Raw genomic sequence first — 13510 nt, 5'->3', positions numbered from 1 at the left:
GTTAAATTGTAAAATAATTGAACTCGCTGAATATCATTATTTAATTTCATTATTTTATCATCTAAAGGTAAAAGTAAACTCTGCCGCTATAACATTGATGTAGTGCAGGTGCACGTCATTTCACGCCAGTTCACTGCATAGTTGTATCCTGAAGTGGAAGATGTCGGACTTGGCTGAAGCGAGTGGCTGCTTTATGAAATGGAAATATTCCCGTCACTTCACTTTTCTGAAACAAGCAGACAAGAACATTAAAGTAATATGTAAGCTATGTCCTGGGGAGAAAAAACTATCGGCCGCTGTCAATAGCACGAGTAATCTACTGAAGCACCTGACACGACGTGAACGTTTTCTACTTACTTAGATAAGTGTTATGCTGACGTGGAAATGGAGCTTAAAGGGACATTCGAGAGTTTGGAATATATTTCCACGACTGCTGACATTTGGACCAGTCATAACAAAAGTTTTCTCGGAATGACGGCATATTGGATTGATCCTTTTACTTTTGTACGAGGACATGCAGCGCTAGCATGTAAAAGAGTTAGAGGTAGACATACATATGATGTAATCGGCAATGAAATCGAGCAAGTACATTCGGCTTATGGACTGAACTCTAAAGTGACAGCCACCGTGACCGACAACGGGTCCAATTTTATCAAAGCTTTTAGAATGCTCCAAAAATCAGACTCTGATGAAGAATCCGAAGAAGATGAAGAGGTGACATTTACTGATGTTGAGCAGTCCCTCTCCACAGAATCTGAAGGACAGTTTTCTCTCCCTCCACACTTAAGGTGTGCATCACACACACTGAAGTTAATTTTTCATGATGTTGAGAAATGGCTTCAAGCAAATGAGGCAAAATTCATCTACAGAAGTGCAACTTCAAAGTGTTCTGCAATGTGGACAAAAGCAAACCATTCTTTTGTTGCTTCAGAGTTAGTAGATAATTTTTTCAAGAAAAAACTCATAGTTCCCGTTTCAACACAATGGAATTCATTTCATGACGCCCTGTCCAGGATCACTGACATTCCCCTTGCTGACTTAAATACTGTCTGTACTCAGTTTGGAATCAAATGCTTCACTGATCGGGAGTATCTGTTCCTAAAGGAGTATTGTATTGTGTTGAAGCCACTCACTGTTGCGCTAGACACATTGCAAGGAGAAGAGAACTGCTATTTTGGAATCCTTCTTCCAACTCTGGAAGTCAGTGGTTCGATCCCAGGCTGCTCCAGTCTGCATGCCAAATATCCTTGGGCAAGATACTAACCCCATGTTGCTCTCCGATGCATCCATCGGAGTGTGAATGTGTATCAATGTAAGATACTTAGCACTTAAGCTTAGAAGTGCTTGTGTGAATGGGCGTGATTGGGTGAATGAATTAGCTGTATAAAGCGCTTTGAGTGCTCGGACAGAGTAGAAAAGCACTACATAAGAACCAGTCCATTTACCATAAACTGGAGCTACTCGCCCAGTTTAAGGTGTCCCTGTCCCAAGCGCTCAAATTACCACTAGTCCCCGCTGTTGCCTTCATCCTACACATCTCTTAACTCCTCTTTTAGCCATTGGCTTTTTGAAGCTTCTTGTGTTCCTTAGCTAACTGGCACAGATGTTTCTGTATACTATGCCACCTAATTGGTTATGGCATTCCATGTATGCCCTCTCTGCTAGCATCTTGAACCCTACTATCTGAGGTCTGGTGTAGCAACATCTACAGTGGGGCAAAAAAGTATTTAGTCAGCCACCGATTGTGCAAGTTCTCCCACTTAAAATGATCACAGAGGTCAGTAATTTGCACCAGAGGTACACTTCAACTGTGAGAGACAGAATGTGAAAAAAAAATCCATGAATCCACATGGTAGGATTTGTAAAGAATTTATTCGTAAATCAGGGTGGAAAATAAGTATTTGGCCAATAACAAAAATACAACTCAATACTTTGTAACATAACCTTTGTTGGCAATAACAGAGGTCAAACGTTTACTATAGGTCTTTACCAGGTTTGCACACACAGTAGCTGGTATTCTGGCCCATTCCTCCATGCAGATCTTCTCGAGAGCAGTGATGTTTTGGGGCTGTCGCTGAGCAACACGGACTTTCAACTCCCGCCACAGATTTTCTATGGGGTTGAGGTCTGGAGACTGGCTAGGCCACTCCAGGACTTTCAAATGCTTCTTACGGAGCCACTCCTTTGTTGCCCGGGCGGTGTGTTTTGGATCATTGTCATGTTGGAAGACCCAGCCTCGTTTCATCTTCAAAGTTCTCACTGATGGAAGGAGGTTTTGGCTCAAAATCTCACGATACATGGCCCCATTCATTCTGTCCTTAACACGGATCAGTCGTCCTGTCCCCTTGGCAGAAAAACAGCCCCATAGCATGATGTTTCCACCCCCATGCTTCAGAGTAGGTATGGTGTTCTTGGGATGCAACTCAGTATTCTTCTTCCTCCAAACACGACGAGTTGAGTTTATACCAAAAAGTTCTACTTTGGTTTCATCTGACCACATGACATTCTCCCAATCCTCTGCTGTATCATCCATGTGCTCTCTAGCAAACTTCAGACGGGCCTGGACATGCACTGGCTTCAGCAGCGGAACACGTCTGGCACTGCGGGATTTGATTCCCTGCCGTTGTAGTGTGTTACTGATGGTGACCTTTGTTACTTTGGTCCCAGCTCTCTGCAGGTCATTCACCAGGTCCCCCCGTGTGGTTTCTGGGATCTTTGCTCACCGTTCTCATGATCATTTTGACCCCACGGGATGAGATCTTGCGTGGAGCCCCAGATCGAGGGAGATTATCAGTGGTCTTGTATGTCTTCCATTTTCTGATGATTGTTCCCACAGCTGATTTTTTCACACCAAGCTGCTTGCCTATTGTAGATTCACTCTTCCCAGTCTGGTGCAGGTCTACAATGCTTTTCCTGGTGTCCTTCGAAAGCTCTTTGGTCTTGGCCATGGCGGAGTTTGGAGTCTGACTGTTTGAGGCTGTGGACAGGTGTCTTTTATACAGATGATGAGTTCAAACAGGTGCCATTCATACAGGTAACGAGTGGGGGACAGAAAAGCTTCTTACAGAAGATGTTACAGGTCTGTGAGAGCCAGAGATTTTCCTTGTTTGAGGTGACCAAATACTTATTTTCCACCCTAATTTACGAATAAATTCTTTACAAATCCTACCATGTGAATTCATGGATTTTTTTTTCACATTCTGTCTCTCACAGTTGAAGTGTACCTCTGGTGCAAATTACTGACCTCTGTCATCATTTTAAGTGGGGGAACTTGCACAATCGGTGGCTGACTAAATACTTTTTTGCCCCACTGTATGTATCTTGTTCTTAGAAGCTGTTCCTGTGCTGCCACTATTACTGCCTCTGTGTTGTCTTTCAGTCTATTTAGTGGTTGTGGCTAGCAGCCTCTCCATAACGTCCATTTGCCTGTGGGACTACAAGGTACTTGTAGCTGACTTGAATTTCTATAATCTTCCCTTTCTGCAACCCCCTCAGTTCTGACTACTTTTCCTCTCTTTGTTACCATCCAACTAAACTTCTTCATTTCGAATGGTATTCCAATGTCAGTGTCGTTGCTGTAGATCCTGGTGGTTTGGATCAGTGTATCGATGTTTCATTCACTCTCGGCATACAGCTTGATGTCATCCATGTAAAGAAGGTGCCTGATAATTGCTCCATTCCATAGTTGGTACCCGTAACCAGTCTTGTCAATGACCTAACTAAGGGGGGTTCAGGCCTAACCTTTGCTGCTCCTGTTTTTCCATCAGTCTCTCCAGTACTTGAGGCTGATCCACTATCCCATAATGTTGTCTTCTTCTGTAAATTTATTTTTATGAATGATAATGGTAAGCGCTAAGCTTCCTGACAAACACATTACCTTTCTTGCAAGTAATAAAAGTAATAATAAAACTATATATTTGTATCAGTGAGATGAGTCACACATGTCTGAGCTCATCTAGTCTTGTTTCTTTCATCTAAGAAATACTGTAAAAATCAAACCTTTACTGTTATCCAAGTATTTAGATGCCAAGAGCAGGAATGACGGCTGAACACTGAGAGTCCAATGATAAAGGGGACTGATAGTGAGTTTAGCACTGTGATATGTCCAGCATGTTACATATATTATTAAAGATTTCCGTATTATGAATCTGGGTCTTCATAAGGTCATAATAGAGACCCCACAGCACATTTCTTTTTCTTGTTGTTCAATTAAAATTAAGGGTTCGCTGTATGGCTGATGTTCTGGACAGCTGTAATATTTATTTAATGTTCACATATTTAGGTTCCTGGAGTGGACTGTTTATACTGGGGTCTACTGCCTAAAGAAGAATCAAACAGTCGTAGCATGGGTAGTGGCAGGATAGACGTTTTTTCATTTAGTGTAAATGGTCTGTTGAACCAGATAAAAAGTAGTAAAATTTAAGAAAAATGAGGAAAGAAAAAGCACATATACACTCAACAAAAATATAAACGCAACACCTTTGTTACTGCTCCCATTCCCCATGGGATGGACGTAGAGACCTAAAATTCATTCCAGATACACAATATAACCATCCCTCCCAAACAGCGGTCACAAATCAGTCCAAATGTGTGGTAGTGGGCACATCTGCTATATTGAGATAATCCATCCCACCTCACAGGTGTGCCACATCAGGATGCTGATCTGACATCATGAGTAGTGCACAGGTGTACCTCAGACTGCCCACAACAAAAGGCCACCCTGGAATGTGCAGTTTTGTCTCACAGCAAAATGCCACAGATGCCACAAGCAATGAGGGAGCGTGCAATTGGCATGCTGACAGCAGGAATGTCAACCAGATCTGTCGCCCGTGCATTGAATGTTCATTTCTCAACCATAAGCCGTCTCCACAGGCGTTTCAGAGAATATGGCAGCACATCCAACCGGCCTCACAACCGCAGACCTCGTGTAACCACACCAGCCCAGGACCTCCACATCCAGCAGGTTCACCTCCAAGATCGTCTGAGACCAGCCACCCAGACAGCTGCTGGAACAATTGGTTTGCACAACCAAACAATTTCTGCACAAACTGTCAGAAACCGTCTCAGGGACGCTCAACTGCATGCCCGTCGTCCTCATCGGGGTCTTGACCTGACTCCAGCTCGTCGCCGTAACAGACTTGTGTGGGCAAATGCTCATATTCGATGGCGTCTGGCACGTTGGAGAGGTGTGCGCTTCACGGATGAATCATGGTTCACATTGTTCAGGGCAGATGGCAGCTGAGAATGTCCCAGTTCTTGCATGGCCAGCATACTCACCGGACATGTCACCCATTGAGCATGTTCGGGATGTGCTTGACCGGCGTATACGACAGCGTGTACCAGTTCCCACGAATATCCAACAACCTCGCACAGCCATTGAAGTGGAGTGGACCAACATTCCACAGGCCACAATTGACAATCTGATAGACTCCATGCGATGATGTGTTGCACTGCATGAGGCAAATGGTGGTCACACCAGATACTGACTGGTTCTGGGTCCCCAGACCCCCAATAGCGCAAAAAACTACACATTCCAGGGTGGCCTTTTGTTGTGGGCAGTCTGAGGTACACCTGTGCACTACTCATGATGTCAGATCAGCATCCTGATGTGGCACACCTGTGAGGTGGGATGGATTATCTCAATATAGCAGATGTGCCCACTACCACACATTTGGACTGATTTGTGACCACTGTTTGGGAGGGATGGTTATATTGTGTATCTGGAATGAATTTTAGGTCTCTACGTCCATCCCATGGGGAATGGGAGCAGTAACAAAGGTGTTGCGTTTATATTTTTGTTGAGTGTAGTTTATCTACAAGACACCCACCTAAACTATAAGGAACAAGAGAAATGAAAAAGAATGGATTTTACAAATGTATTTTCATTTGTAAACCTTCTAGTTTTGGTGCAGTACCACGTGATATAATAATAGAGACCCTAATAAATAATTTTAAAACTTTTCCCATATTTAATATGACCTATAACCTGTACATTTCAACTGGAAAAAACAAACACATCTTTTAGGGAAAAAATATAAAATGAAAAACATACAATGAGCTGGTTGCAAAAGTGTGCGTATCCTTAAAACAACACTTTGTTGAAGCACCTTTTGATTTAACCACAGCAATCAGTCTTCTTGCGTAAACACATGCCATCAAGTAAAGACAGCCTGATTCACCACAAATAAAGTTCAGCTGTTCTAGTAAGATTTTTTTCTGACATTTACTCAGTTGTTTGATACAGGAAAAGGCCATGGTTCACGGGGAATTCACAAAGCATCAAAGAGACCTTGAAGGTATCAGTAATGTGAACGATACAGAAAAATAGGGCTGTTCGATATAACGATATATATTGGATGACAATATAAAAACGTCTATCGTTTCATTTTACACTATCGTTTGTTTCATGGTGTCGCAAAATAAACTGTTTACGGCAATATTTTGTCATCGTTTTGATGGTCACTGTAGTGGCTATATTAATTTCTTAAAGTTCTCTCTTTCTCTTATATTTAATATAACCACACTAGGGACGACAAGCGCCTGTTTTTATGCGTTTTGGTTAGCAACAACGACGGTAACACCATCGCGTGTCCGCTTGTTTATATTCCACATAAACTTTTCACAATAAAGCTCAAGATCCTGTTGAGACTTTTCAAAATAAACTGAATCACGTGAAAGAGCAGATTATTCACGGATGAGAAGCAAAAAAAAGAGCCGCCAGGTGCTAAAAAATAAACCTTAGACTCAAACGGTAGAACAGGCTTTTCCCCGCAGCACGCCGTGTAATAAATACTCACAAAGAAAATGGCGGCCGTTACAACTTATGTCTAAAAATGTATAGTTTCATGCATCTGTTAAAACACTCGACTCCAGCTACATGACGCGCAGCTGGAAGCACTTCCCGCAAGTCGAGCTGCCCGAGATTCACAGAATTTACAGAAAATGTTACATTTTTGTGATTTATATCGTTATCAGGACGATAGAATTCTTACATCGGGATATGAGATTTTGGTCATATTGCACAGCCCTACAGAAAAATGTTCATGGTGCCAGTTTAGCTCAGTGGGTGAGCAGACATCCAGGTGGCACCTGGCCAGAAAGTAGTGGCCTGAGACCAACCTGCACCCCTTTGTTGCATGTCTTCCCTGCTTTCCTGTCTTTCTACACCGTCTCTATCCAAAAAAGGCTAAAATGCCAAAAGAAAATCCACAACATTGCATATACAGTGGGGCAAAAAAGTATTTACTCAGCCACCAATTGTGCAAGTTCCCCCACTTAAAATGATGACAGAAGTCAGTAATTTGCACCAGAGGTACACTTCAACTGTGAGAGACAGAATGTGAAAAAAAAAAAATCCATGAATTCACATGGTAGGATTTGTAAAGAATTTATTCGTAAATTAGGGTGGAAAATAAGTATTTGGTCACCTCAAACAAGGAAAATCTCTGACTCTCACAGACCTGTAACGTCTTCTGTAAGAAGCTTTTCTGTCCCCCACTCGTTACCTGTATGAATGGCACCTGTTTGAACTCATCATCTGTATAAAAGACACCTGTCCACAGCCTCAAATAGTCAGGCTCCAAACTCCGCCATGGCCAAGACCAAAGAGCTTTCGAAGGACACCAGGAAAAGTATTGTAGACCTGCACCAGACTGGGAAGAGTGAATCTACAATAGGCAAGCAGCTTGGTGTGAAAAAAATCAACTGTGGGAGCAATCATCAGAAAATGGAAGACATACAAGACCACTGATAATCTCACTCGATCTGGGGCTCCACGCAAGATCTCATCCCGTGGGGTCAAAATGATCATGAGAACGGTGAGCAAAGATCCCAGAACCACACGGGGGGACCTGGTGAATGACCTGCAGAGAGCTGGGACCAAAGTAACAAAGGTCACCATCAGTAACACACTACAACGGCAGGGAATCAAATCCCGCAGTGCCAGACGTGTTCCGCTGCTGAAGCCAGTGCATGTCCAGGCCCGTCTGAAGTTTGCCAGAGAGCACATGGATGATACAGCAGAGGATTGGGAGAATGTCATGTGGTCAGATGAAACCAAAGTAGAACTTTTTGGTATAAACTCAACTCGTCGTGTTTGGAGGAAGAAGAATACTGAGTTGCATCCCAAGAACACCATACCTACTCTGAAGCATGGGGGTGGAAACATCATGCTATGGGGCTGTTTTTCTGCCAAGGGGACAGGACGACTGATCCGTGTTAAGGACAGAATGAATGGGGCCATGTATTGTGAGCCAAAACCTCCTTCCATCAGTGAGAACTTTGAAGATGAAATGAGGCTGGGTCTTCCAACATGACAATGATCCAAAACACACCGCCCGGGCAACAAAGGAGTGGCTCCGTAAGAAGCATTTGAAAGTCCTGGAGTGGCCTAGCCAGTCTCCAGACCTCAACCCCATAGAAAATCTGTGGCGGGAGTTGAAAGTCCGTGTTGCTCGGCAACAGCCCCAAAACATCACTGCTCTCGAGAAGATCTGCATGGAGGAATGGGCCAAAATACCAGCTACTGTGTGTGCAAACCTGGTAAAGACTTATAGTAAACGTTTGACCTCTGTTATTGCCAACAAAGGTTATGTTACAAAGTATTGAGTTGTATTTTTGTTATTGGCCAAATACTTATTTTCCACCATAATTTACGAATAAATTCTTTACAAATCCTACCATGTGGATTCATGGATTTGTTTTTTTCCACATTCTGTCTCTCACAGTTGAAGTGTACCTCTGGTGCAAATTACTGACCTCTGTCATCATTTTAGGTGGGGGAACTTGCACAATCGGTGGCTGACTAAATACTTTTTTGCCCCACTGTATCATGGAACACAGTGAAGACAGTCAAAGTTAAAAGTGGAAAAAATATGGAAAAACAGTAATATTGCAAAGAACTGGGCGTCCCCAAAACTGATGAAACAACAAGACGAAAACTCATCATAGAGGCTGCTAAAAGAACTACAACAACACTGAAGGAGTTGCAGCTATAGTACTGGGAAGTGCTAGTTGTGTACTACATGTGACAGAAATTTCCTGTATTCTCCATATGTCTGGACTATGGGGTAGGTTTGCAAGATGGTAGCCTTTTCTAAAAAAACAAAAACAAAAACAAACAAACAACCAAAACAAAACATCTAAGCCAGGCTACAATTTGCAAAAAAAATACTCAAAGTTTCCCAAAAGCATATAGTAAAATGTGTAATAGTATGATAAGACCATGGTTGAACTGGTTGTACGCTTAGCTCTGACAATACTATCCATAACCAAAAGACCACCATACACATGGTGGCAGGGTCATGGTTTGGGGTTGCTTTTCTTCAGTTGGAAATGCAGCTTTAGTCAATTATGTACAGTTACAAACACCAGTCGCTTTTGGATCCAAAGTTTTTGATGTCTGCTAGGAAGATGACAATGAAGAAGACTTTCAACTTTAAAGACAACAAAACTCAAGGATCCCACGAATGCAAAAACAACAAAACAATGATTTCACCAGAAAAAAGTAAAGTTTTGAAATGGTCCACCAGTACCCAGAGTATGTGGGGCAACCTAAAGACATAAGAGATGACCTCACAATCCCAAAGATTTGGAGCATATTTGCAAGGAAGAGTGGGCAAATATTGCCAACTCGAGATTTGCCATGCTGATAGACTCTTACCAATAAGACTGATTGATGTGAATACAACGTATCAGTTTAAGGGTGTGCAAAGTTATGTAACCATTTTTAAACATTTAAAAAAACATTTAAACAGATTTGTTTTTCAATTCAACTGAGCAGGTTATAGGTTACATTTAAACAGGAATGTGTACACTTTTTATATGTACTGTACCTCCTTGGGACCAATTTCTCTTAAAAAATTAAAAATGACAGTCTAATTATTTTTTTCATGTAACAATTTCAATGTCACCTTCTTATTCTAGTGCACTGCTGGTATTTGTAAATAAATATAATGACATCATAATCTCTGGTACAAATTCCAATTCAGAAGTTCTATTTCATTCAAGGGGAAGTGCACTCTTAGTTGTAGACTATTATGAAGAGCTACCAAGCGAAATCATCGTTTTAATAAAATGGCACCCCTGTGTTCAGCTGTAGTTCTCTTACTACATTTTAATGTTTTACACACAAACCAGGCAAATTACTGAACATTGTAAATGTATCCTTTCTGTTTATTTTCACTTGCTGATGTTTAATTTTTCACATGTTTGCACTTCTGGATGTGTATCAAACATAGGACAAATTTAATTACCATTCAATGAATGAATGATATAATGACTGTGAACCACAGACTAGATGACAGCAGTTGCTTTTATGAATGTTGTGTGGAAAACAGGAATACTTACTGAAGAAAATTATAGAAATGCTGTATGAGTGATGAAGATGAATCTGTCACAGCCTTTGTCATGCAATGACGATGACCTATAAAACACAAGACACCGCTCAGTGATCTTTTACACTTCCATCTCTGCAATGATTCCGCAACACCATGAGCTTGATTGAGTGCAAAAAATGTATGCAAAACAACTTTAACAGCGCATTAGTGAGTAAACATTGCATAGCACGAGACCCCACCGGCGTGAAAATATCGAGAGGCATTGTCTCATTTCAATGAATTCGCCCTTGTAGCCAGAACAAGACATGTAGGCCAAAACCCTTTGACCACCGGGTTCATTTCATCTAACTGCCCCGAATTAAGGAGGCACAGTTGCAGTGACTATTTTGCTACGCAGTGGTCTCAGGTAAATCGGCAGATGCCCGATCGGACTATCTGTGTTGAGGGTACCGATGTACTGTGTCGAGCCTCGTGAACAGTAACGCCACAAAATATGCGAGCTGCGTGAATAAACGACCCGTTCGTCCATTTAACACGCTTCTACCACTAAGCACACATTTGTTTTAAAATCTGCGTGCAAAATGTCGACGTAAGCCTTGACAAGACAGACAAGCAAAATGCGAGTCCATCTTGCTTTGGTTTAGAGGAGGAAAAAACCCAAGTACGGTACAGTAGTGGGGATATTTCACTCCTGTCAAACTCCCCGACAATGTCGCCGAAAATGCCTCCCACACCAAGAAGGAAAACAATCTCTCTGGTTAATTAAAGTGGGAATTTTTTGACCGGGCACATGCATCTGTGGTCAGTGTTTTGCACAGCAGTAGTTCTATTTCCTCACACTGTTACTAGGAATAAAAGTAGCTAGTTAGCTTGCTAGCTGTGCTAACTGGACGAGGTACGCTTTTAATGTGCAATAGTTTCCAATACTGTAAAAAGGTATCGAGCAGCTGTTACCAAAGACACCGACACAAACTGGATTTCACGTATTTGTGCTGTTTCAACTGTTCCTTTACATACAACGCAGGTCTGTGGCCATGTATTTGATGCGGATAGGAGGAGGCGGCGGGGGCATACCACCTCACCGTGAAACAGTTGCCATTTATTTTATACGGCGATTTGAAACAGAACTGAGGAAATATCTGGCAGCACCCTAACCGTGACAACACTGTATGCTTTCTAACAATGGTAAGCAATGAGATGTGGACGAGGGAAAAACATGAAAAGGACAAGCCAGCAGGCGGACATCATGTCCAAACAGCGATTAGAACAATTTTCGGTGTGAGTGACTGAGAGGCTGACAAAACAGCGACTGCTTTTTCACGTAAAAAACATAGAACCACACGTTCTCTGTCATGACCACTCCCTAAACGTCTGAACATACCTCCGGTATCCTGCTCAAGTACCGAAGGGGGCTCTCATCACTGGCGCCGTCCACCTTTTTAACTTATTGACACATCATAACAGTTCTGCACTGGCTGTACGAACGCAAGCGAGGTCAAGTCGATTCAAAGAACACCAACAGAAACAGGAAGTGGTGTTATTTACCATTAAAATAAAACTTCACATATTTCAGCAAAAATATATCAATCTTCACTCCAGGTACAGGTATTTATTTATATTATCTTTGACGTGTGATCCATGCTCTTCTGCTTATCCGATTCAGGGGGGGGCTTGGAGAGCGTCCCACCTGCCATAGGGTAAGCCCTGGACAGGATGCGCACAGATCAAGGACCAGGGTTGTAAAAAAAATTCTGGAAGAATCTGCCAGAAGTCTGGGATAATATTGTAATAGTTCATATAAAATAATTACTTTGAATTAATTATGGAAAGGCTGTATGAGTGATGAAGATGAATCTGCCACAGACATGACGTATGAATATAAAATACACTGTTCTCAGTCATTTTTTTTTACACTGCAACAATTCTGCAACAACATTAGCTTGATTGGGGAAAATGTATGTAAATGACATTTAACAGCGCATTAGGGAGTAACAAGCCCCACAAGTGAGCACAAGGCCCCACTAATTAGCTTTTAATTTATACACACACACACACACTAACACACACACACACACACACACAGAGAGAGAGAGAGAGAGTATATATTGCCAAATACTTTCTTGTCATAGGAATTATTAACTTCTTCAGTTTTACTTGTGACCCATTAATAAACAAAAACTTTCCATTTTGCCCTAGGACTTAACAACATCCATCTTTCTCTAAAATATTAATTTAAATACTATCCTCCCCTTGTCTTGCGAACAGCAATTTTATGTTATAAAAATATAAAACACTACCGTCAATTGAAAGCTTTTATTTCATAACACAAACCGGATGTCGACCTTGTTATTCTCTAGAACTTTATTGTGGTACAGAAACGCAGGACTTAACCAGATGATGAATGCTACTGTCGGCGAAGGCGACACATTAAACTGCTTCAACCCACCATAATAACACCGTTATGGGTTCAATCTGGGGAAAACACACACTTTTTCAGTCACTCAATATAACAGAAATCACTTTCGTTTTCCTCGAGGTGGGAGAAAATTCATATCTCATCTATTCCCTCCCCTCCCCCGGTTTCCGAAGTGCTCATTCACAGACTGGCCTGTACTCGCCAACACCATCTTTCACTTAACTTTATATCTTTGAGCTCAGCCTGGGTGTCAAAGGTCACCGAAAAGCTGCGGTTGCACGTAAAAACACCGATAACTACGTACTTACCGCTGTTCCAATCAATATCGTCCGAGTGCCTACTTGTTATAAGCTTCCTGGGCGTTTGCGCGTGATAACTGATTCAAAAATGTTCTATTGATATATACCAGCGGGGTTAAAGATACGTACCTGTCAAAAGCACCACTTGACACGGCTAGTCAACTGCATGATTCTTCTTTAACAGCTTTAGCCGAGAAACTATCAACAGTTTTACAGAATTCTGTACGGACCGAAAAGAGCCACCCCGTCATGCAATTCCGTACGTGAATGGACACAGTTTTTGATTGACGGGGTGTCTTCGCCAATTAGAATCGTTGTTATATTGTAGCGTTTAGAGACTGTGCAAAGTCCTCAAGATTAATATGGATAAAATTACTCATAAACAACGCAAAATATCGTTAATATCGTCACACTGAGCTTCTGTAGTATTCATAAGAGGAAACTGCTCTGTGGTGTTT

At 41.9% G+C, this 13510-nt stretch overlaps 1 protein-coding gene across 5 annotated transcripts in view; it reads right to left on the bottom strand.

Moving 5' to 3' along the window:
* The window catches only part of bbx (BBX high mobility group box domain containing), a 49646-nt gene extending 36337 nt beyond the window's left edge, over positions 1–13309 (bottom strand). Inside the window, exons 1-2 of one of the 5 annotated variants that reach the window (XM_082549167.1) lie at positions 13182–13309; positions 10348–10423 (exon numbers count right to left, since the gene is read on the bottom strand). In XM_082549167.1, the coding sequence (XP_082405293.1) occupies positions 10348–10409 (62 nt within the window). In that variant the 5' untranslated portion in view covers positions 10410–10423; positions 13182–13309. Of the gene's footprint in view, positions 1–10347; positions 10424–11718; positions 11917–13181 lie in introns of those variants that run through there. The other 4 variants (XM_082549166.1, XM_082549169.1, XM_082549170.1 and 1 more) reach the window with 4 other exon arrangements.
* Positions 13310–13510: the final 201 nt, after the last annotated feature.

Source organism: Aulonocara stuartgranti (genome assembly GCF_965226115.1).
Source record: "Aulonocara stuartgranti genome assembly, chromosome: 10".
In the NCBI taxonomy this organism is placed as follows: Eukaryota; Metazoa; Chordata; class Actinopteri; order Cichliformes; family Cichlidae; genus Aulonocara; species Aulonocara stuartgranti.
The sequence above is the reverse complement of the archived record's forward strand: the minus strand, read 5'-3'. Positions and strand labels throughout refer to the sequence as shown.